At 42.4% G+C, this 25,981-nt stretch overlaps 1 protein-coding gene across 22 annotated transcripts in view; it reads left to right on the top strand.

Moving 5' to 3' along the window:
* DMD (dystrophin) overlaps positions 1 to 25,981 on the top strand; it is a 2,092,562-nt gene that overhangs the window by 2,027,348 nt on the left and 39,233 nt on the right. For 12 of the 22 annotated variants that reach the window (XM_053201917.1, XM_053201921.1, XM_053201915.1 and 9 more), the window contains 4 exons: positions 300 to 338; positions 4,632 to 4,697; positions 5,811 to 5,876; positions 8,481 to 8,639. The exons of 2 other annotated variants lie outside the window; for them this stretch is intronic. In XM_053201917.1, the coding sequence (XP_053057892.1) occupies positions 300 to 338; positions 4,632 to 4,697; positions 5,811 to 5,876; positions 8,481 to 8,639 (330 nt within the window). The remainder of the gene's footprint in view (positions 1 to 299; positions 339 to 4,631; positions 4,698 to 5,810; positions 5,877 to 8,480; positions 8,640 to 25,981) is intronic. 8 more of the 22 variants (XM_027054567.2, XM_027054577.2, XM_027054579.2 and 5 more) reach the window with 6 other exon arrangements.

The raw sequence follows: 25,981 nt of genomic DNA, 5'->3' as shown, positions 1-25,981 counted from the left end.
TAAGTAGCAATGATTCTCGTGATCAAAATGACGATACCTCCACCTGTATTCAGCCTTCTCTTGTGTTTTCCATATCTGATGGCAATCGCACAGTTGTTTGTTTTTCTTTCACCTCACTTTCCACCTGCGTTTTGGCCGTTGCTTTTCACGGTTCATACTTAATTGGCTGAATTTTATTGATTTTTGACTTCTCGGCACTTTATTTTGTCTTTATTTATTTATTTCTCTTGATTTGTTTACTTTGTTTGTGGCTGAGTTTGCCTGTGTCTCTCTTCACCACCTCATTTTTTGTTTTGCAGTCCTGTTACTCTGATCAACTTCTGGCCGGTAGATTCTGCGTGAGTACTTGTGCTGAAGGGTGCTGCTGGCTTGCTTGATTTGACCATTTTTGTTCTGTTGGTTTAGTTTGGTTTTAAAGACCTGTTAAGTTCCTGTCCTTCATTTCAATTTTTTTTTCTTCCGGTGATACGACGCTGCGAGGGCCATCCGCCACAGATCAGGAGAATCAGAGTGAGGTTTTCAGGTCCCCACCTGGTCAGGTTTTAACCGGCAGAAATCCTGGCCTGGAATCAATCATCAAAGAAACGAAGGGGTTGTTAGTTACAGTCCCGGGAGACGTGTTTATATAGCCTTCCATTATAAGCAGGGAAGAGCCTTCTGATTACATCATAACGTTCTTTAGCCATAGTTTTTGAGAGTTAATACTTGTGGACCTTCAAAAGGATGATGGTTTATTCCTTAGGGCCTCTTCTAAGTGGACCATTAAAAATCAAGAGAATTTGTTTTATAGTGTGATGTTGACGTTGATGGAATAATTTCCATGAGGCGTGTGTATGCTACTGGACTCATCTCTATATACATGAGTTTCTCTGTTTGGCACTAAACTCATTTTGCTCTCCTCTCCGAACTAAATATTCAGCTCATAAATAGTTCGACATTTACACTGGAAGGAAAGTGTACTGTCGACTTGGTTATTACTATTGGTGTATATTAATAATACTAATATTAGATACCAACAGATAATTGATTTAGCTCAGAGTTTACAATGTTATTAGAAAACTCTCTGGGGAGTCTGTGATTTACCTATTAGCAAACAAAGCGTGCATTGTTTTAAAGTTCTGTCGTGCGGAGTTTTTATAACAAAGTTTTGGTATTTCCAAGCGTACTTTATTAAAATATTTATTTAAAGTCAGACAGCTCTATTATATGGAAGAGGGAAATGACCAATTTAGAAGAACTCAATTTATTTTTATTGGGTCTTTTTTATTGCTCCCCCATGTAATTTAATTTAAAGTATATCCTTTTTTAAAAATCCTGTAGTGATAAATGCAAGCTATTAATTGAGGTTTATTTTAAGTCTTTATTGGCCTCAAAGAAGTGTGAGGCTTCCCTTTCTTGGTTAAAGCAGCGTTATTGTGCCCCTTAATTTTGAGCTACGGTACCTATACCTGATTTTATTTTTTTTTTTAATCATCGGGGGAGTGACTTAGATTCACTTCTGGTTTTTGCTCTTGGTAGGTAATGGTTTTTCCCTCACCCGGGTAGTTTATTTGTTTATAGAAGTTTGAACCTTTCTGAAATAAGAAACTTCAAAACACATTGAGAGACTGAAATCCTCAGTGTGGCCGGATCCTGATAAGCAAACGGATGTACTCTGGAATAACTTCTAGCCATTTGAAATATTCTAAAGACAATGATGCTAAAGAATCACTTTGAAAATGCACGGATAGAGGTAGCAGAAAATAATAGGCAAAGAATAGCTAACAGTTCCCTGAAGGGGGGGGGGGGGGGAAGAAGTTTATTGTAGACATAAACTAATGAGAAAAAAACATGGCCGTGAATTTAATGTCACCTGTCTTAGGTAGAGGGTGTTTGCCTTAAACTTCGAAGAACTTTAAAATTAATAACCTTCTTTACTACAGTATCTTCCTCTAACGACTGAAACATAGAATCACTTTGCCTTTTTATAAAAAGTTTGTTAGATTATTCAGAAATAGTGGGAAAGTCTACTTTTGAGGAAGAAAAACCCAGCACGCTATGGTCCCTATTTTCTTCAATGCCAGCAATTTTTATTAAAGTCTTTACCCTTGGGATTATACATAATTTATGAAATATATTGCCCAGCTCTCCTGTTCAGGCAAAGACCCAGGTGCTAAGGTGCTCGAATTTTGCAGGAATTGCCCCTGATGTCAACAGATTCTCATGTGGATCACCGAATTGGGAAGTTCACTGAGACACACGCCTTCTCTTTTTCTTTAGAGGAAGCCCTTGTTTACCCGCTATTTGTCATATTACCTTTAAAACTAAATCTGGCCTAAGCCTTTTATATTGTTCGTCCACAAAGGAGACGGGTAGTCTTCTTGGAGCATGTCCACTTTGAAACCTAAATGGGTGAAAAGTTATTAGTGGAGTTGTCACAGAAGAGAAAGGGGTAGTGGGTGGGATGGAATTGGCCATTCATAATCACAGGACTAATCTTTCTGGGTATATCGTTTCGTGTTTAGGAAGTAGGAAGGGAGAACGGGATTCTTCCCGTCTCTCAGAAAAGTGTTTCGGAAGGCTTTGGATTTAGTTTTGTTTCTGGACTAAGGGGTTTTGTACTTTTACTTATTCTTGGTTTTTAAATGGTTCTTCTCTGAACTGTGCTCCCTTCTGGCTCCTTTTCTGGTTTAATGAGTGCTTCCTTTAGTGTACTTTCTCTCTCTCTCTCTCTCTTTTTTTTTTTTCTTTTTCTTTTTAGATTTCTGATTATTATGAGTTCTTGTGCTTAGGCATGCTGTGTTAGGTGCTACGAACATTGATAAGAAAAATAACATGGAATTAGCCTCAAGGTTAAGGATTAAAGTGCTGCATAATATTTTCTGTGTAAGATTTTATTAAAGTGTTTTGGATTTCCATGCCCAGTTTTCTTGCTATGTAGTGCCTAGCTCAAAGGTGTCAGGTGTTCTTCTGTGCACTACCCAGCCTGCCACTATTAGAAGAGAAAACAGACGTTTTCCTTCATGGTGGGCTTTCAGCTCGTAAGAAGTCTGTACATGAAAAACGAGTTTGTTCCAAAAGACGGGGCTTATAAACCGAATAATCCAAGTACTAAACTCTCTTGACCTGCAGTGAGTATTTTGAAACAAACGTTAGCCAGCATGTTTCCAATACTGCGCTATGGCAGGCTTCTAAGGAACGAGCAGGTGAACTCTACAAAACCGGAGTGAAGATTCACATGAAAATCTTTGGATCTGCCTAGTAAATCGGGGAGTCCTCCCTGTCTCCTCCTGACAGTTTGAAACCTCTTGGTTGTCCAGTGCCAATTGGATTATGGGGACACTGGACCTAGACAACACAGGTTCCATAAATAAGGCCTTTACCCCACAGGGAAGCCCTCTGTTCCCTAGTTGTTTGCTATACCGTGTTGGCATCATCTTAGGATTGCGTGTCTTTAAGAAATAGGGATTTCTCGTACATTTTCGCTGTCAGCCTACATAACTACATGGTTTTTTCTTTTAGTATAAGGAAAAACAAACCTATTCTTAGTGTTTCGACCAAGTCATTTAATGCTGTTTGGACGTTGGGCTAAACCAGTCCTCACTGAATAGATTACTGTTGACTTTTGGATTCGTGCCTTTACCTAAGGGCTTTCTGTGTCAGGACAGAAATGGAAGAGAACTTTTGTCCTACTCCAATGAAAACAAAAAAGCCCAAGTCCAAACTGGTTTTCAGAACAGATGGATTTTTTTTCCTAACGCGAATCCAAAAGTGCTATAAAAACTTCGAGGATAATTAATAGATCTGATAGGAAAGGATGAGGAAAATGTTAACCTTACCAAATCTCCTGGTCTCTGGAGCTAAAAAAATAAATAAAAATAAAAAAGGGTTTTACGCCCCAGAGTATATAATCCTCCCCTCTTGTTTTCTTCTCTTGTATATTAGCACACAGTATCCCTAATAGATATTTCAGATACTGTGACATTTTATAGAATTTAGTTCTTTTTTTTTTTTTTTTTTTTAAAAAACATCACAATATCATTTTGGGTCCTTCAGTTTTATTTTATGGAGTAGTAATAGAGTCCTGCTACTAAATTGGTGGATATATTGCTTCTTCACAGAACTGCACAGAACAAGATAGCTTGGGGTGTGGAATATTGAGAGGTCCCGGACCGGCCTGGCCTCTTCAGAATCAGATTGTTGACTGAGAGTGTACTAGGCGCACGTAGAATTTCCATTCGGTGAGAGAGCAGCTAATAAATGGCATGGGTGTAAACTCTTGAACGTTTTTGACCGCCTAGTGCCAACACAGTCTCAGAACCGTAGCGTGTGAGAAACTAACAAGGGAGGAGGAAAGTGCCCCAGAGAGATGGTCTCCCCCAGCCTTTTCTCTAATGGAAGCTCTCCAGAGAAGATTCCGATCTCTTTTTTATAGCTTTTGAAAGAAGTAGGAGAGTTCACTTCTCCAGCTTGGATTTAAGACACTCGATGATATCGGAGATAAAGTTAAAACTAAATGTGTACCTTGTCCAGAGAGCTAGAGTGAGAGCGTTCTAGGCCATGTATGTAACATGACTGTGGTGGGTTTTTTTTTTTTTTTTTTCTCCATTAATGGATGGTATCTGTGACTAATCACATTTTCTGCCTTATAGGCCCGCCTCGTCCCCTCAGCTTTCACACGATGATACTCATTCACGCATTGAACATTATGCTAGCAGGTATGACACTAGTTGAATGCTAGGCAAATATTGATTGAAATAACTAACCAAGGAAAGCTAACCGATAATAATTTGCAACAGATCTTTTCTTTTCCCCCCAATCTTGTCTGACTTCTACTAATCAACTTGCCCTCTAACTTGCATGCCATTGCACTGCATGTTGTTCTCGGACACCCGTAAGAACGTTGGTCCGGAACAATCTCCCCCTAACCCTGGCCTTTAAACCTTTCTGATAGCTTTGTGATGTTTTGCACACTGCGCACGTTTCATAAATTGGCTGAGAAATCATCTGACCTTAGAAAACCGCTAGACCAGACATGCCCAAGCGAAGCAGCAATACTGCGTTCCGTAGAGAATATGAAGGCGTTGGCTTTCCGTCTGTGTGTTTATTTCCCTGATCCGCTGTAAAGAAGAGAATAATTAATTTTCCTAATCCTCGCACCTTTATGTCCCACCTTGTTTGTGTTTCAGATCATTGTTATACCTAAAAACTCATTTGCTAACTGTAAGATATCTTTTGCTCGTTAAATAAGTCTGTAAGAGTTTGGTTAACTTTTTTTTATTTTTTAGTGGTAAAAAGTGTTTACGATTGTCTCAGGGGAAGGAGGTTTTTCTAAAGGTAAACCTTGGTGGCAGACTGTTAAGAGAGCTTACCTGTGAGTCCGTCCTTTTTCAATATTCTAACCGCTAACGTGTTTATCAACCGCGGGAAGCACGAACTAGCTCTGTAAGTCTGTCATCAGGGGAAAGCTTTGATTGCCCTAAAAATACCAGGGGTAGAGAAGGAGTAGAGTGTATTTGTTGCTAGGGAAGCTTTTCTTGTAAAAACAAAGGCCTTTTCTCAGTGCCAGGAAGATCGATCTGCGAAGAAGAAAAACCTACCAGATACGACTTCCCTTATAATTTATAGCGTAAATGTAAAGCCGCTAACTAGCTGTGGTCCACCACTCACTGCCTCCAGAGGTTAGGGCAACACACACATCCTTCAATTTGGAGGATTCCTTTCTCTTCTCGACATGATTTATCCTTTAGCTTTCAGGAATGTTCGATTAGGTCTTGAATAGATTCTAAGAAATCACATAAGTTTTAATGAGCTTTTACGTTTTTTATCAGGCTAGCAGAAATGGAAAACAGCAATGGATCTTATCTAAATGATAGCATCTCTCCTAATGAGAGCATGTAAGTATCCTGTCTCTTTTTACGAAATGTTCCTGACGATGAAATTGCTTTGAGGGCTTTAGAGGTAGGGTAGCGCAGAAGATAGGAGTTAGCGTGATAGTCATTTGCTCTTTCAAGGAACCGCTCGCTTGCTTTTTTTTCTTTGACTCTTAACAACCTAACAGGGAAGGAGCTCATCCAAGATGTGGCCTTATTGGCAATGCCAGAGTCGCAAAACCAGTTTGCCTTACTCTTATTTAATATCACACCGTCACAGGCTGCCCAGGTGCCAATATTGAAATTGTATTAAATGCTTAACCTTTGACGAAACCTGCCAGATATTTAAAGGGTTTGGATAGTAATTTTTAAAGTGACGGCTGAGTGGTATTTCCTCCACTCAGGGGGAGTGGACATCCACCCTTGGTACAGTTGGATGGGTATTCCCATCCGGCAGGTTAGTTGGGTCATTTCCTTCAGAGATCCAAAGTGGTAGCATCTTCGCTAGCCAAATAAGGCGAGGCAGCCTTGCGAAGGGTTTCAGAAGGAGGAGCTCAGATTTAGGTCGAAGTTTTTTAGTGGGATGATAAGCCAGGCCTGTCAAGGAGAAGCACACAGCTATGGCAGGGAAACAGAGGCTTCATTACCGAGTAAGGGAAGTGTTCACAATGAGGAACACACAGAAATAGTGCATGAATCAAGGGCCTGAGGTGGAGGGAGCCGACGAAGAAGCTAATCTGAAGGAAAAGATAGGGACCTGCGAACTGAAGGGATACTTGAGAGAGAGAGAGAAAAAAAAAATCTAGTCAAGGCACGGTGATGCCTTTGGTAAGTTACAGATGTCTCGCCACTTTGTCATGGAGAATCTAGACAAAGGGAAGAATGAGGGGTCACTCTACCCTGTCGGTGTGGCACCTCCCGGTCACACTCAGATGAGGCAAGGGCCTTTACGAGGCTTAGGCTGAGGGAAATAGTACCCGAGTGGCATTTATACGTAATTGGTTATTGAAGACATGAGAACAAGTCATCTGGTAGATAAAGGCGATCACTTTCAAAGGTGAGTGGTGAATCAAGTCGACAGTCAGTCATCTGTTTATGACTGAGTTACTTAAAACAAAACCCATCTTTTCCCCATTCGTAACTGTGGTACATTCTCTTTGTCATCCATGGGGATAAGTATCAGTAGGATTACGATATGAGATCCACTGACAGGAAAACAGGTGGCCAAAGAATCAACCAGGCGTAAACGGCCTGGATGGTTTGCTTCTTTGGGTCGCCGATTTTGATATGAAATTAATTCAAGTTGTAGCCGCATCATAATGGCCGCCAGTCAGTGGCTGCCTGAGAGAACAGTAAGAGAAACTTAATTGTAGCTCTGTTGTAATTAAACCTGGGACGTTCTAGCAATAAAATTCCAGAATTTGGGAAAAGGGATGGTAAGTTGGGTAGTAAAACATCCTTTTACAATTTTTAAAGGAAATGTAGCTTTAGCTCCTTCTGAGGACATAAAATCCATTTTGACTCAGTGTTAGGTGATAAAATCCTGATGTGTTGGGGGCAGGTCTGGGGAGGTGGTTTGGTGCATTGGGTGACTTCACGTAAATGTTTGTTTTTAACACCCAGTAATTATTTGTAGTCCACTTTTCACTTCTCAGCCAATTACCTGGCTTGACAGACCAAAATCATTTCGGGCAGGAGGATTTTTGCCTAAATACCTGAACTGTTTTTCAACTCAGAAGACTTAGGGGGATATTAACATATCATCCTGCTATCTAACCAGAAACAAAGGGCTTTAGCCTCTCGTTGAGAATAGAACCGAGGTTCTTACAACTTAGAGGCACACAGGCTTCCAAAGAGCTAGGAGCAATACATTTGGAAAATGATTTCTCCCGTGTATTAAAGAGTTCTAGTTTTACGGAGACATTGCAGTTGCTTCCCCAAATTGTGAGCCTTTTGCTTCTTTGTTCCTGAGGATTAGTCCTTAAAAGCTGTTCCAAAGAATAAGTTGTTCAGGCTTCTTTGAATTAATCATCCTAATGGCTTTTTTTCCCTTCGAATTTTTGTTTTTCTATTTGAACAATAATTGAGTGAAACCATCATTTGTCTGCAGGTTCGTTATTGTTACCGTCTTGCCTCCATGGCTTTTTAAGTTCAAACCGACTTACCAAAGCAACACTTTTTGGTTACTTTGTCTTCCCCTTAAGACCATATTTATGATGGTAAAGGCTGCATTTTTTTCCCTGGTCATTATCAACAATAGCATGGGTCAGTGAACAGGTTTTCTTGACAGGCTTCAGTGATGGAGCCATTGTTCTGTCTTTTAATATTTGTTAACTACTGGTTGAGTGGTCAACGCAGAGTCCCAGTGTGTCCGTAACCCTGCCGTTCCTTTACCCATGTAAATAGGCCACGTTCACTGGAAAATTTGAGCAAGCAGTGCTTTGAATTCTCACCAATAAGACGGTAGATCACAGCCTCAAAAGTATGCAGGTGTCTTAAGAAACAGGAAGAAGGGTCTAATTACTTGTTAAGAGCAAATGTTTCTATTTTTAAGTACACACCCGAGTCCCTGATCCCCAGAACAAAATAAGAGGGGAAAAAACCAAAACCTTTGATTTTATTTTCCAGAGATGATGAACATTTGTTAATCCAGCATTACTGCCAAAGTTTGAACCAGGACTCCCCCCTGAGCCAGCCTCGTAGTCCTGCCCAGATCTTGATTTCCTTAGAGAGTGAGGAAAGAGGGGAGCTAGAGAGAATCCTAGCAGATCTTGAGGAAGAAAACAGGTGAGTTTTCTTTCTAGCTTTGTCATTGGTATGCAGAGCGCATACACGTGCACACGTAGAAAAGCGCCAGGAGTCTTCACTTAGAGTCATTCTGTGTCTAATTGTTTTCTGCGATAATCTGTTGAGCTCCGTTTACAGATGCTCTCTCTCTATGAATGCAATAGTATAATGAAGAAGTCCTAATTGAGGGCTGAAAGGAATTAATGCTAATGGTGGTGTTTGATTTGTTGCATGTGTTTCAGAGGCTTTGATTTTATATTTGAGCCTAGAATTTAAGAGCAAAGCAAGTCATTTAATTTCACGATTATACGACGGGTACATGTATTTGGCCATGTTATTTACGCCACAGCGTTCAAGAAAGTAGGCTCGTTGGCTTTGCCTCATTTGCGAACGAATTCACTCATCTTATTTTTCATCATCGGCCACAGAAATCACGTATGCTCACCACCAGAGCAGATTAGTGAGACAATTCCGGTTGTCAGTATCATCTGCAAAAGGTGGTCCCAGAAGAAAGGAAACTGTGTAGAAATTAAAAGGCTAAAGAAAATTCACCCTGTCTGCAGGGAGGACAAAGATGTAAAACTCTGGGATTCTGTGTGGTGTCAGGATAATAGAAATCATTGGACTTTCACTTTGCTGTTAGATTTATTATCTCACAGATCTCTTGGTTGAGAAAGGCTTTTACATATGATCACTTCTAACTCCCTGTGCCTTCTTTAGACAAATGCCACCAGGCAAGTCTTTACAGGAGCAATTGCTCAAATTTGTGGGACTCGAGTACTTTCATCTCTGTGATTTAGCCCAAGGCTCCAAAACCTGTGAATCTAGACAGCTTGGTATGTCTGCGAACCGGTGCCCTCGGGGAGTATTGTCACCTCAAGATGAAAAAGCAAACTGCCGTTCATCCATTGCTTTCTGCTGCCACTGCCCACCTTCTAGCTCTTAAAACCCCCGACCTGTGGCCACGCTCCTTAGCCGGTGGGCTTCCCTTCACTGCCTCTCTCACCCCTCCAATAATATATCCCCCATACGGACTTGCATTGTGTATCTTTCCAGGACCATCATGGCGTTCGTTGTTTGTTGGATTTCTGCATCTAGGAAGACAAAAAGCCGGCTTTTCGGCTGGGCCTTTAAAACCTTCCAGAATTTTCTCTTCCTTTTACAACATTATCTTCCTTTCTACCTGTGTTCCGGCCACACTGCTCTAGCAACCGTTTCCGAGTACATCCTGCCCTCATCCACTTTCTGGGTCACGCGCAAGCTCCCTCCCGTATCTGATGAAGGAGTCCTACCCGTGTTCCGCGACCTTCCTCAAAATAATCTCCACGGAGCCCTGTTAGAGCCCTGCATTTGGAAGTAATAGATCTTTTGCCTGTATTCTCCGAATACTGTGAATCTTTCTCTGAGAACTCCCTGATGGTTTGCCCCTTTATCAGTGATGCCCCGTGTGGCGCCCTGCCCCCAACCCGAATAAGACGGGGAATGCCTTTGGGCCAAGGACTGGGTCTTAATCCTCTTAGTGGTCCCCTACGATACCTAGCATGGTTTGAAGACTCAGGGGGTAATCCTGGAATGTTCGGTAAAAACCTAACTTTAAGAATACAGCAAGGATGTCACACGAGTGCCATCCAGGAGGTAATACTGAACGTTTTGTTGGTTTTCATGGTAACCTTATTTTTGGTCTCCTTTGGCACTGAACTGGCACTGAAGAGTATCCTGATGAGTATCCCTCTGTGTTAAACCTGCAGTTATTTCAGGGGTCAAAGTCAAATTAGAAAAAGTTGGAATTGGCATTGTAAGTAGCATTTGACGCAACCCAGGAGTAAAAATAGTTTTGTACCATAAGATTATTGCCACTGCGCAACAGATCTGTCTGTGTCATCGGGCAAGAGTCTGGTCTTGTTTGTTGTTAGCACACTTCGCTTCCGTACCATGACAGCCAGGGTAAAGACTAGTGATAAATGTCATTTGCATATCGTTTCATCATTTCCGGAGTGCTTGACTGTATTTTGGGCCATTTAATCTTCCTTAAAGCTGTGTAAAGAACTTAGATGGGAAGATGCGGGTTCACAGAGGTTCAAATGGATTGACCCAAATTTCACACTCAGCCAGTGGCAGAACCAACCTCAGGCCCAGATTTTCTGACTCAAAAATAGCCAAGTGCCCCTTGGACCAGCGAACAAAAAAGAGTCATTCTCTGTGAATAGAATTTGTATAGAATTGTCACATATTCCCTGGAATGGACCTTGACGTGAGACCGTATTATTTTTTTTTATTTTTTTAATGCTTATTTTTGAGAGAGAGAGAGACAGAGAGACAGAGCATGAGAGTGGGAGGGGCAGAGAGAGAGAGGGAGACACAGAATCTGAAACAGGCTCCAAGCTCTGAGGTGTCAGCACAGAGCCCGACATGGGGCTCGAACTCATGAACCAGGAGATCGTGACGTGAGCCGAAGTCGGACACTTAACTGACTGAGCCACCCAGGTGCCCCTGGAATTTTTTTTTTTAATTCATTTTTTTTTTATTTTTGAGAGAGAGAGAGAGAGAACGCACACACGCGCACACACACACAAGCATGAGTGGGGAGGGGTACAGAGAGAGGGAGACGGAATGTGAGGCAGGCTCCAGGCTCTGAGCCATCAGCACAGAGACTAACGTGGGGCTCAGACCCTCGGACCACGAGTTCATGACCTGAGCTGAAGTTGGATGTCTGACCGAGCCATCCAGGCGCCTTGAGACAGTATTATTAAGGACTAGATAGACATGAATAAACCAGTTCGTGTACTTGTGGTACAGGGATCACTACTTTATCCTGAAAAATATCCAAGATCGTTCTACAAGAACGGGATGGTTTATTCTGTGAAAGAAAGAAATTACACCAGGGCTCCTCACAGCCGCCAAATGAAGAATCTGATGTTGATGGAAGTCTTACTGTAAGTTCTCTTGACCTTCAGGTAAAGGTCATCAGGGTGAGTTTCTTTCTTTCTCTCTCCACTTTGTCCCATTTGCACGTCCTGCCACATTCCAAAGAAATGTCTCTGCAGAGTGAAAGGTACACTGTCGCCTGAAAGGACACTCTCTGGGCTATACGATCAGACAAATACAAGCGTACTTGGAGAGAAAGCGGGAATGGAAATTTAAAATTGAGATTGTCCCATGTCCTTTGGATGTATGTTTATTACCGTATCTACGTGTATTTTGCGTTCCTTTGTTCTAACCTTAGGACTAATCTCCAAATAAGTTAGCAAAGGAAAGGGGCTCGGAGATCACCATTTCCGATGAGATACGGTATGGAATTCTGTTGTTTTTCATGACACCTGCCCCCATTCCCCTTGGAAAGGAGAGAATGCCTAATTTAGAAGTGTCTCCAGGGTGTCTTCTCTCTGCCTTTAGGATTCCATTTCTCTTAGTTGCCACACATAGCATTCAATAAATATTTGTTGAATGAAAGAAATGAAGCTGAATTTATTTTAAGTGTGGCCCTCACACATGTACTTTTGACTAAAATTATTTTTAAAGCCGAATTTTGTAGAGGAATGCCTTTTAAAAGCTGTTCTTCTTGCTTTTCAGAGTCTTTCTTTTCCCAAGTTCCTTGATTAGCACCAACTGTTGCTTTCTCACTAATTGAGAATCTTAAACGTTGGTTTGCCAAATCCTAGGCCGCGTAAGTCTCTCCCATTCTCTTGATCGTTGGTTCATGCCACAAATGTAGAGTGAGAGCCCTGAGCAGAAGCTAAATCTGACTCCGAATTTTCTTGATAGCATCTCCTAAAGTTGGATGACTAGCGGCTTTACACAGTCTTTAATGTTTCCCTTCTGCAAAATGTCTTGTACTCATTTTGCAGATCATGCAGACTGTCATTTGAGTGAGATCAGTCGGACATGAGAATTTTATCCATTGTGTGCCCTCAGCATTGCAGTCTCAGAGGTCGCTTTTTTACTGCAGAGACTCAAAAGTCTGCGGTCTCCTGACGGAAATGCACAGTGTCAAATTGCAGTGTGTTTTTCTCTGCACCGTCCAAATGAATTCAGACCTGCTCTGAAATTTTAGGTGTGACCCTAGCAATGAAAAGGTAGCCTTTATGAAAGACCCAAACTCATTGTCATCCTGCTGCCTGCGTAGCAAAGTGATTAGATTGTCCCCAAGGCTAGAAGGGAGAGTAAATACTAACTAACCTGATTCACTGTGAAGTCTGAAGTTAATTACAGTTGTCAGGGGATGTTATATGACAGCAGGGAGCCCTGTGGATTCCTAGTATCTACTCGGTGCCTTTCGTAGGTCTTGTTTTTGGGCAAACAAGACAGTGTGCAGTCTCAGTTTGAGTTTTCCTTGCCCCTTTTCACTGCTCCAGTGATAACGGCAGCTTACTAATGTTACATTCACGAGGATTCTAGACTGGCTACTTACAGCACAGAGTTGAACTGGCTGGAAATCACGATCCTGTTGCTTTACCTTGTAAATGAGGGGACGACTTGGGGCCCGGGGCTGGCCTAGTCTCCGCAGTCTACTCCACGCGACTTCAGTAGGGCTTTGATGGTAAGAGTCCCCAGTGATGGTAGGCACACAGGCAAGACGACAGACGGGACGCTGAGGGGGATCAGGAGTGGCCTTGCCAGCAGAAGGAGGAGCAGAGGGGGTCAAGGTGAGGAAGAGCAGGGAATGTTCGGGAAACTGCAAACAGTGGTGTCACTTTTGTGATGAGGCAAGAAACGGGAGAAGATGAGGCCTCACGAGTGGGCAGGGCCGGGCCGGGAAGGGCATGATGCCACCTCACCTAGGACTGGGAGCCACTCGGGCATAAGCCAGGCGTGGTGCTTTTAGATTTATGCGTACATCCATCACTCGGGCAGCTGTGTGGAGGGTGACCTTGAAAAGAACTCTACTGGAAACAGTAATTCAAATCGGGAGGTAGCATGGAAACCCACAAAACAGATCAGTGAAGCCTCAAGAAAGAGAAATGGGGCAGACAGGCTGAATTTGAGTGGTATTTCTGGGCAGGGGCAGAGCTGCTGTTCGAGGGATCTGGGGACGGAAGGGACAAGCCCCAGTTCTAGAGGGCGCCTGGCAAGATGACGGTCATTTGCAGCTGGGACTGACGATCCAGGGGGAGGACAAGTGGGCACCTTAAAATTATTTTTTAAAATTTTTGTAATGTTTATTTTTGAGAGGGAGAGTGTCAATGGGGGAGGGGCAGAGAGAGAGAGAGAGGGAGGGAGAGAGAGAGAGAGAGGTGGAGGATCTGAAGCAGGCTCTGAGCGTCAGCACAGAGCCCGGTACAGGGCTCAAACTCACAAACTGTGAGATCATGACCTGAGCCGAAGTCAGATGCTTAGCCGACTGAGCCACCCAGGTGCCCCATTAGCTATCTTTTTAAAATAAATACAAGTTGGTAGTATTGCCACTATTTATAGACGCCCTTCCTCAAGGGTCAAGTGGCTGGAAGACAGGGAGTGGGGTGTGGGAGGGCTTGAGTGAAGGGGCTGGTGACACATGCACGGGTCAATGTCTGACAGCCAGAAATGCAACTGTGAAGCTTCCAGACATACTAGATCTAGGAGTCACCAGCTCCCAAGCAGCACTTGGAACCACGAGAGTGAACTTTGCCTACCCAGTGTGGTGGAAGGACGACTCTGGGCTTGGTAGAACTCTGGAAGATTTGAACGTGAAGATGGCTGTGTAATTGCCTTTTGAAAAACAGGTAATCACGCACGTGAAACGAAATCCAAATAGTTCAAACATGCATACAGAGAAGAATGAGTCTTGCTGCAACTTTATCCCCTGGCTGTCATGTTCCCAGCTCCAAAGGTGTTGGTTTCTTGAGTTCTTAGGTATCCTTATAGCTACTCTCTACACATGTAATTGTTTGCCAATATATTGGTGGTCGTTGGGATTATTTCATACAGTAATACCGTGGAGGGGTCGCCTCGGTCTTCTCTTTTTACTTAATCCCTAGTAACTTGTACACGCTGGAAGAATTTGCCAGAAGAAGAGGGGAGGGGAACTTGGGAATGATGGAGCGAGAGTGGTTATGGGCACAGGAGGAGGTGTGGGTTCGAATGGGAGAAGGGCCACCTTTGAAGACCATGTGGGCGATGAATATTAGGGTGTGGAGCGGGGATGGGGAGGAGAATGGAATGAGCGTTCAGCGTTCAGTAGACATCATGGGTCATTAGCAGAGACTGATTCTCATAGCTGGCCTGTACATTCTTTTGAAAAGTTGGATTGGGGGAAAAGAGCAGCAGTATCCAAGGAATTGCATGGAACTAGGCTTTCGGGTCGCTTGGCACCATGCACCCCCAAAACAAAGGCCTGCAGAGCTTGATTAGATAAAGGGAGTGAGTTTTCCCTCATCAGTCGGACAACCAAGGTCAGTTCCGGTGAGGAAGGCCACCGTGTGAAGAAAAGCTGAAGGGCGTACCCATAGCCTTAATAAGCTATGCCGGAGCCAACCGACGTAGCTCTACTTGGGCAGGGAATACTGGCACAGGGGGTGCCGTCACCGTGATTCAGAGGCTCCGTTTCTAACTAACCAGTCCAGTGAACTCAATTTCCTTCAGTCTGTCCTGAGTCCATGAAAACAAAGCCCAAGGGGACCAGTTCATCCTAACCGATTCATGGAAGGGGATGGATAACCCAGAAGGACAACTTATTTCTCCCTTGTTCCTAATTCTCTTTTTAACTGTCTAGCTGTACCACATGTGTTACTGGTGCCTTCAACCTCTTCGGGGGGACACCGTCGCATTTATGTACAAACACTTAATCTATTTAAATGGGGAAGAGATGTTCAGAGACTGAACATAGGTCGCCTATCTCACAATCACTTATCTTAGAGATCAGAGTAAAAGTCACTCAGTCGTCTGGTGAGCTTAGGTTCTTGGCGTAAGAAACGGGATAGTCAGGAAGGACTCGAGGAAAAACCAAGTACCCTTCTGGTGATAGGAATATTCAGGAATTACCGGTACAGCTGCCCTCTCCCTCGAATAGGCTGGATGAAAGGTAAAGCTCTCATGATCCAGTTTGTCTTTTTAGATCCCTCAGCAACAGCCTTGTCCTCCTCTTGCCCCACGTTGCAGTGTCATCCTACTGCCCTAGAATTGATTGTGGTCCTGACTTTCTTTAGCTGCTTTCCAGGCCCGAGGATAAAACTCCAATTCAGTTCAGCGGCTAGGTAGTGAACGCTTAATGTGTTTCGCAAACTGCAAGGACTACAAAGATGAATAAGCCGCGGTTCTTCCCTTCCTGGAGCTCAAAACTGAAGAAAAGGCGTTAAAATACAAACAACGAATTATAAACCGCTAATTCTGACGCATCGGTACCGCTGCTCAGGGGGCACAGAGGTCAGTGATTAAGGCTGTCGGGAGGGATTGGAGAGACCTTCGAAACTGGAGTTGAAAATAAAGACCAAATAGGACTTTCCCAGCACTTTTCTACTTTTTGCTGGAAAGGTAGTGGAACCATGTCACTGAACGATGGCCAGGGTCGGAGCTCAGGATGTGGTGGTCAAGGGAAGAAGGGAGGAGGAATGGGAAGGTCACTGAATGAATGAGGCCACGAGGGAGATGGAAGAGACGGCAGTTGGGTGGTTTGGACATTTTAAATTGGGGAACAGGGAGGTATGATCATTCAGAAACAAGCCAAAGAACACAGTACACACAGGAAAAGCTACTGATGGACGAAGGTCAATGACTAGAGAAAAAGACCTGTGGCCTGGGCCTCCTGAGTTCTGTTTGTCCAAAGCGATTCAACGGGCAATTTGCTATACTGATTTTATGTATTAGCTCTCCAAACAGGATTGGAAACAAACAAACAAAAAAGCACAACAATAAGATTCCCACAGTCTAACTAGTAAATCATTGAACATAGAAGGGATAGTTAGTATAGTTGATACAACTGGGATTCAGATTGCATCCCAGTTTCCCCACAGTCCGTGGGATAAGAGGAAACATCATGATGTATCAATCTCTTGATGTTGGATGAAAGAAGCATGCACCTTCCTAAGGAAACACCATCTTCCTTGGCTGTGAATAGGAACGACAGTAAAAACAGAGCTGTCATTTAAGCACCATATCCTTGCTAAGGACAGGGACTGTTCTGAGTACACGTGCGATCTTATTTAATCCTTACAATGACACTATGAAGGAGAAGGTGCTTCCCAAATAAAGACTCATTGGCACCAAGAACAAAGGACACATCATAGAGCTAGCAAGGAATGGGGCTTGGGTTTAAACTCGGGCGGTCCTGGACTATTTTTTTAAATTTTTTAAAAAATGTTTGGAGGGGGAGAGAGAGAGTGTGTGTGAGTGGGGGAGAAGCAGAGAGAGAGGGAGATACAGAATCTGAAGCAGGCTGCAGGCTCTGAACTGTCAGCATGCAGCCTGATGCGGGGCTCGAACTCATGAACCGTGAGCTCATGACCTGAGCTGGAGTTGGATGCTCAATCGAGTGAGCCACCCAGGCGCCCCAGCAGTCCTGGACACTTAAACAGTGTTGACACTTGACGTGATCGCTGGCTAGTGTCCTTATCAATACTTTTATAACAGAGGCTGAAAGAAATTTTTACGTGGTTGCTTCTAGTGCCTTTGATAATTGTGGAAAGCTTAACATTAAAGGCCAAAGAAATGATGACATTTCTCCGTGGAAGAAGGGCACTGTCGCCTAAAATGCTGTGTTTTGCAGAATACCTCTAAGATACTCTTTAAGAAGTGATTGCAGGGACAGATAAGCTCTGGAAACACTTGCCTTGGAAAGTCATGATTAATTCACCTTTGCCTTGAGGGGTCGAGAAGAAACAGGATCAGGTTTGTTTAATCCAGTATTGACCCATCCTTGACCTCAGCCGAACCCGTCATGTCCTGCGGCACACAATTTGGGAAGAAATTCACATCTGTACTGGATGTGAAAACCAGGCAACGAAACGGTACAAGTGGCTCTCCCCCGTGGTTGGTGAGACGTCTACAGCTCTTGTCTTTGGGGGGCCATTGGAGGAAGTAGCTGTAAGAGGTGTCTGTGCAGATGAAGCCTGGATTTATCTCACAGCGGTTATTTTTGATTTGCTCTAGTAGTGAAGCCGTATAAATGCAGACCCCAAAATGATTTAGTCTGGAAAATCCGAAGATAGGTATTAAATCCTCTCTCGTGGCCATAGGAAATTCTTTGTACTCTTTTCGTGGAATATCCCAGCGAGTAACCCTGGCTTTCCAATCAGACTATAAATAAGAACTCCCACCATTTACTTGACAAAATTAATTTGGTCCATGGAGTTCGTAGATGTTCTCATCTGATTGAATTCTCAAGGATGTCCACCAACGAGAGTCACTTCTACTTCAATCACAATTGCTGTTGAATCTTTTTTTTTTTTTTTTTCTGAGTAGTGAGATGCAAAGGCCCGTTGTTATTTGAGGCCGCTCCTGGTCTGTGAAATAGTCAAGTGCGTATTACCAATTCACGGGAAGACGTTTCTTCTGTGACTTGTAACAGAAAAGCTGATGCAGTGTTCATTTCGACCACAGCTTAAGGGGTAAATGTAAAAGATAGGTCGCTGCTTTGTGGCTCAGTGGAATGCTACTTGAGCAAGCTGGCTTTTTTTTCTGACACTGAAATGTTAGAGGGTAAACGGTCACGGTCACTATACCAACATCGTGTGGCTTAGGAAGTTCCAGTTCACGGACCCCGTGGCTGATGGAGACATGCAGGAGACTGTTGAAAAGACAGGTCTGAAGTTTGTAAGAGCAGTCTGGATTGAGGACCAGTGGGTTTGGGGGCGTGTGGGGTGGTGGCCTTGGAGGAGGCCTCGGGAGAGGTTAGGGGCCCCCTAGGGGAAAAGATGCATGGAAAGAAGATGAAGGATGTCCTGGCGTACTTGATTGTAATTGGGTATGCCCAGTTAGAAATGGGCTCCTGGCGTGTGCTACTGGCTAAGTGGATGGCATCTGCAGCTAACTAAACATCCTTCTTCCTTCTTTCAAACTATCTTTATAATTAAAGTTGACTCTCTTTTTTGCATCTCTCAATTCTGGGTTGCTTACGGTACCCCCCCTGACTGCTAACTTTAGGGCATAAATAAACCCCTATGATCCTTTCCCTATAATTTCCTAATAAATCAAAGTGATTTTTTTCAAAGATTGATATAACCTGTAATTTGAGCTTTAGCACTGAGCACAATTCCCAGTCAATGGGCATTAGGGTAAGGCTTGTCACCATCCCACCAGAACGTGAGGGACAGTGTCTCATACATCTTTATCTCTGTGGTGCTGGGTGTACAAATACGTGTTGGGTAAATGAAAGGATGAATACCCTTTGGAATACTCCTGTTCCAGGATGGGTTTGGGGGGCGTTGATATTTGGCTGTCTTCCTTGTTTTTCTCCTCTCTGATGTTACCGCTCTTTCCCCGGACCTTTTATTATGCCCGTGTAGGTCGTTCTGTCATTTTCCATTAGAGTGAAAACAACTAAGTTGTGGAGGTTGACCCAGACTTGAGCATTTTCTGGGCTTATTTTTAGGCTCTTAATAAAATTCATCATTTAAAAGTATTGAGAAGTAGCTGCATAGCTAATTCTGCAGGCACGTATACACCATTTTGTTCTTTTACCTAATGGCTTAAACTTGATTCCTCCATAGTAGCAGAGGGCATTAGAAAATTATTCTGCACTGGGAAAATACCTTGTGTGCTATCAGAAGAGGACTTTGAGTTTAGAACTTAATTTTTTTTTTTTTTTTTTTTTTTATCTCAGTGAGGGAGAGGGAATCTTTAGCAGGCTCCGCACTCAGTACAGAGCCCAATGCAGGGGCTCGACCCTGTGACACTGGGGTCGAACGCCCAACTGAGTGACCCACCCAGGCACCCCTAGAACTTAATTTTTTATAAGAGCTTTATTGAGATAAATTCCCATAACCATGCAATTCACCCATTCAAACTGCCTAATTCAGTCTTTAGTAGTATATTCACAGAGTTGTGCACCCATCATCACACAATTTTAGAACAATCAAACCTCTACCCGTTTTTAGTCACTGTCCACTTCTCCCAAGACAGCCTTGCTCCGGCCCTAGACGGTTGCTACTTTATTTTCTGTGTCTATGGATATGCTCATTTTTATGTAAACGTTTGATACAAATGGAGTCCTACAATATGTGGTCTTGTGTAAGTGGTTTCTTTCACGTAGCATATTTAGAGAGACATGTATGTGGTAGCATGTATTAGTGCTAAATTCTTTTTTATTACCGAATGATATTCCGTGATACGGATATGCCACCATTTTCTCATCATTCAGCAGGTGATGGACAGTTGGGTTGTTTCCACTCAGTGGCCATTATGGATAATGCTGTCAGGAACATTCGTGTACAAGGACTGGGCTGGCTTTACAGAAATGATTCTGTAGTTTCTGTCATTGTAACAGAGGAGGCCGTAGGATCAGATATGGCCAGAGTATAGAGCAGTACGTGCCAGGGAGTGAAGAATAGGCCATCAAGATGAATTTACTAGGAGAATTTAAGGCTGAGTCTAACTACTCATGAGGGACTCAAGCTGGGACACACAAAGCTTAAAATTATGATTCTCCTAGCGACTGTTACGGCTTTTTGCTGACCACAGACAATGAAAGTTTGATACTTTACTGTATTTGTCTGAAAATTGAAACATACTTCTCCCAACGGTAGTATTCCTGGGGACTAGATTCCTCACTTCTAAAACCTCTCCGATCCTAGTGTGCTTTTTGAATGGTGAAGAGTAGCCACTGTCATTTTTGCTCTGGGTTTTGTTGTCTGCCTTATTTCCAGGTATACAGTTAAGATTTTTGATGTCTTTTTCTCTTCTTTCGTTGAAATTTTGATTAATGTATTTATTCTATAGACGATAGTGTGTTAGTCCCCGATCAGGAATTTGTGAAAAATAGGTCATTGAAGATAAACTAAAGCCAATGAATATTGTCAGGTTCTGTTAGAACTCAAGTAAGGTATCCCCTGATGTGTCAAGGGCATATCCCCAAAACAGAGTACATCTAGATACATTAACCCTGTAGACCTGGTCTGAACATTTTATGATTGGTGGCCATAGTTTGATGATTTTAAAGGAAATCTCTTCCTAGTGATTTTAGCTCAGTGATTTTATTTTGCCTAGGTGCTCAGCTGTGGTACACTTGACTGTAGCATAGATGATGGAAAATACAAAAAAAAAAAAAAGGCCAAATTCTGGGGTTGGTGCAGTATTGACTGGGGGGCGGGGAGCTAGAAGTGATGTATATAGAAGGAAGACAAATACTGAAGAATCCATTTCTAAGCACTGTATATGTTTATTTTCTGCCAAGCTTTAGTTGATCGCTTTCATTTCAGATAATTTATTATTATTATTTTTTTTGGTAGGAAGCTTTCAGCCCACCGGATTTCTAAATCTAAAAAGTACAGAATGTAGAGAGAAAGAAGTAATAATAATGAACGGAAGGAACTGGCCATGGTTCTGAGCCATCTGCACATATGGAATATGGGCCACATACCGGCTCATTAATGCCTAACGCTGATGAAACGGGTCCTTAAGTCATTTGCCTAGAGAGTCAGCAAATGGCAGAGTCGAGTCGTGAATCAGGGTCTTTCTGATTCGAAAACCATGCGCTCAAACCATGTCCTTGTTTTTTAATGTTCATTCATTTTGAGAGCGAGCGAGCGCCCAAGTGAGGGAGGGGCAGGGAGCCTGACAGGGGCTCAAACTCCTGAACCGTGAGATCATGACCTGAGCCCAAACCAAGAGTTGGACGCTTAACCAACTGAGCCACCCCTCAAACCATGCTCTAATTCCCTCCTCAGCCACGGATGGTAAAAGGCACCAAAAACGGCGATGTGTCAAAAACAACCTAATTTTCCTGTACATGCTTCAACATCTCTTTTAATGGAGCTATCACTGGAAGAAATGGTACATTATTGTAAGAGCCAAGTAAGGTGTAATAGACTTGCATAACACCTTTATGCTGAGCAAATTTCAGTGGGAAAGGGGTTGGAATTAAGAGCTCTGAATACATGAAAGGATGACAGTGTTAAGAGAGAAGGATTAGAAATAAGAGCCTTGGGGGGTCCTGCCATTTTTCCTGTTTTTGCTTAAGACCTAAAATAGGCCTACTTTCACTTCCCACCCTGTGAGCTGCTCCTTAATTAACACTGGTAATGCCAAGGTGCACTGATGTCTTTGGCTGTCTAGTTTAGGAGTACTTTTGACTGGGTGCTTGATAAGATTTTACAGTATAGCTTTAAATTTATCATAATGGAAAAAGCTCTGTGCCGTTGCCCGTTTTTAAAATTCTTCAGCCTTGCAAAACTTGTCTTTCCCATTTTTTTTTTTTTTTTAGAAACTGCCCATTTGCTAGATTTATAGTAGCTGTGATAATTCTATATGATACACTATATTCGCCTGGATCCAGATTGGTGGCTATGACTGAGCTGCTTTTTATAAAGTGTGAGGGTAAAGCTGGATTTCTGTGGGCCTCATCTTTTTAGATGCAGACCTTTGTCGCTGTTCCCTCTTGATGTAATAGACGCTGTATGTGCTCATGCGTTGGTATACAGTTCAGGGTCTCTTACTGGTAAGAAATACCATTATGCAATTATGTCATTACACATGGCATGAAGTTCAATCTAAGGAGCAGATGACCCACCGTGAACTCAACACTTGAATTCTGTAAACTCACAGAGGTTGTTGTAATAATGTTCTTTATTCTGACTGGCATGTAGCTAGTTAGGATTGCTAGAGGGGCCAGGTGCTTTCATGTTCTCCGCAGGTAGATCTAAGGCCAGTTTGATTCTTTCGTCCATTAATTGCTTAGGAAATTTTTCCTAAGGTTATTTATTTTTAAGCCATCTGTACACTTAGGGTGTGGCTCGAACTCATGACCTCAAGATCAAGAGTCGCAGTCTCTTACAACTGAGCCAGCCTGGTGCCCCATGCTGAAGAATGGACTTTGCTTTAGTGTGACCTTGTATTCTAGAGTACCGTTCAGTGCTCGTAGAGCAGTGTCTCTGAAGTTCTAAAGTAAAGAACATGAGCCAACATGTTCATTTGCTCATTTTCCTATGTAACTGACGTTACCTCAGTCCTTTCACACTGTTCTATTTTTCACGAGTTCTTTTTAAATATGTTTATTTTTGTGTCTGACATAGTTAGAATTTTTGCACTGAAGCGTGATTGACATACAGTGTCGTGTTAGTTCCACACGTACAACATAGTGATTTCGAAATTCTATACAGCATGCGGTGCCCCCGATGCTAAGCTTACCAGTATTGACGATACTCCCAAACCCTAGACTGTACTTTTCATCCACATGAGGTATTTTAGAACCGAAAGTTGATCCCTCTTAATCCCCTTCACCTCATTCGCCTCTCTCCTTCTCCCCTCAGGCAGCCACTAGGTCTTGGGACTGATGAGTCTGTTCGGTTTGGGATTTGTTCCCATTGTGTTTTAGATTCCCCATATAAGTGAAATCCTATGCTTATTTGCCTTGCTCGGTCTGACTGACTTCACTAAGCATAATACTCTCTAGGTTCATCCGTGTTGTCACAAGTAGCAAGATTTCTTTCCTTTGTTACGGTTAATGTTCCAGTGTTGATACACCACATCTTTATGTTTCTTTCAGTGGACTTGTGGGTGTTTTTTGCTCTTGTAAACAATGCTGCTGCACACACGGGGGTGCATACATCTTTTTGAGTTCGTCTTTTCTTCAAATGCCCAGAAGTAGAATTCCTGGATCTTATGTACGGTAGTACAATTTTGAATTTTTCGAGGAAAACTCCATACCGTCTTCCACAGAGGCTGTACCAATTTACATTCCCGCCAGGGGTGCACATGGGGTCCTTTTTCTCCCCCTCTGCGCCAACACTTGTTTCTTGGTGTTTTGATAATAGCCATTCTGACAAGTGTGAGGTCCTATCTCACTGCAGTTCGGATTTGCATTTCCTTGATGATTGGTGATGTTAGACATTATTTTCATGGGCCCATTGGCTATCTGTATGTCTTCTGTAGAAAAAGTATATGCACGTTCTTTGCCCCTGTTTTAATTGGATTATTTGGGGTTTTTTGGTGTTGAGTTGTAAGAGTTGTTTAAAACATGATGTGTATTAACCCCTTCTCTAATATATCATTTGCAAATACCTTTTCCCATTCAGTACGTTTTCTGGTTGGTTGGTGATGTCCTTTGCTGTGTAGAAGCTTTTCACTTTGATGTAGTTGCAGTTTATTTTTGCTTTTGTTTCCCTTTCCTGAGGAGACATACCCACAACAATGTGGCTAAGGCCAAAGTCCAACAGATTGTTGGCTATGTTTTCCTTTAGATCTCACATTTAGGTCTTTAATGCATCCTAAGTTCATGTTTATGTAGGGAGTAAGAAAATGGTCCGATTTCATTCTCTGGCAGGTAGCAGTCCAGTTTTCCCAGCACCATCTATTGAAGAAATGATCTTTCCCCGTTAGGTATTCCTGGATCGTTTGTCGTAGACTATTGACCATACAAGTGTGTGTTTATTTCTGGGCTCTCTGTTCTGTTCCAGGGATCTAGGTGTCCTTTTTCGTGCCGGTACAATACTATTTTGATTGCCGTAGCTTTGTAGCATAACTTGAAATCTGGGATTGTGTTACCACCAGAGTTGTCCTCCTTTCTCGAGATTGCTTTGGCTTTTCAGGATCTTTTGTGATTCCATAGAAATTTTGGGATTATGGGTTCTACTTCTGTGAAAAATATTATTGGTATTCTGATAGAGATTGCCTTGAATCTTGTAGATTGCTTTGAGTAGTATGGACGCTTTAACAATATTTTTCCAGTCCATGAACATGGAATATCTTTGCATCTGTCTGTGACCTCTTTCATCATAGTCTTAGAGGTTTCAGAGTACAAGCGTTTCACCTCCTCGGTTAAATTTTATTCCTAGGTATTTTATTCTTTTTGATGCTGTTGCAAATGGGATTTTCTTACTTTCTGCTAGTCCGTTATTAGTCTATAGAAATGCAACATATTGCCGCATATTCATTTCGTGTCCTGCAACTTTAGCGAATTCATTCATTACTTCTTAGAGTCTTTAGGGTTTTCCCTATATAGTATCATGTCAACTGTAAATAGTGACAGTTATATTTCTTCCCTTCCAGTTTGGACGCCCTTCATTTCTTGGCAGATTGCTGTGGCCAGGACTTCCAGTAGCATGTTGAATAAAAGTGGTGAGAGGAGACATCCTTGTCTTGTTCCAGACATTAGAGGAGAAGCTCTAAAGTTTTCCCACAGTGACTATGATGTTAGCTGTGGGCTTGTCATGTATGGCCTTTCTTATGTTGCAGTGTGTTCTCTCTGAGAGGTTTTATCATGAATGGATGTTAAGGTTTGTCAAATGCTTTTGCTTCATCTATTGGAATAATCCTAAGGCTTTTATCCTTCATTTTCATAATGTGGTGTATCGTTTGCTCAATTTTGTGGAAGATTTTTTCATCTATGTTTATCAGGGATATTGGGCCTGTAATTTCCTTTTTCTTTGGAAGTTTTTTTTTTTTTTTTTAACAACAGGTATTAGTTCTAATAAAGGGGCACCTGAGTGGCTCAGTCGGTTAAGCGTCCGACTTGGGCTCAGGTCATGATCTCACGGTCCGTGGGTTCAAGCCCCACGTTGGGCTCTGTGCTGACAGCTCAAAGCCTGGAGCCTGCTTCAGATTTTGTGTCTGCCCCTCCCCTGCTCGCACTCCGTCTCTCAAAAAAAAAAGAAACATTAAAAAAATTTTTTTTAATAAAAAAAATGTTTAATATAAAATACCCGTGAGGCCGTCTGGTCCCAGACTTTTGTTTGTTGGGAGTTTTTTTGATTACTGATTCATTTTCAGTACTACTAATCGATGTAGTCAAACTTTGTTTCTTCCTAATTCAGTTTTGAGAGACTGTAGTTTTCCAGGAACTTATCCATTCATTTTAGGTCGTCCAATTTATTGGTATGTAATTCTTTTTATTTCTGTCATGTTGGCTGTTCTTTATCCCCTTTCATTTCTGGTTTTATTTGTGTACTCTTTTTTCTTGATGAGTCTGGCTAAAGGTTTATGGCAATTTTGTTGATCGTTTCCAAGAACCAGCCCCTGGTTTCATTGATCTGTTCTGGTTTTTTCGTCTGTTTCATTCATGCCAGTCTGATCTTGATTATTTCCTTCCTTCTACTAACTTTGGACTTTGTTGGGTATTGTTGGTTTTTCCTTTTCTCGTTCCTTTAGTTGTAGGTTAGTTTATTTGGGACTTCGCTTATTTCTAGAAGTAGGCCTGCATCCCTGTAAATTTTCCTCTTAGAATTTCTCTTGCTGTGGCTCAAAGATTTTGAACCATTCTGTTCCCATTTTCATTTCTA

The sequence above is a fragment of the Acinonyx jubatus genome, chromosome X, assembly GCF_027475565.1.
Source record: "Acinonyx jubatus isolate Ajub_Pintada_27869175 chromosome X, VMU_Ajub_asm_v1.0, whole genome shotgun sequence".
Taxonomy (NCBI): domain Eukaryota; kingdom Metazoa; phylum Chordata; class Mammalia; order Carnivora; family Felidae; genus Acinonyx; species Acinonyx jubatus.
The sequence above is the reverse complement of the archived record's forward strand: the minus strand, read 5'-3'. Positions and strand labels throughout refer to the sequence as shown.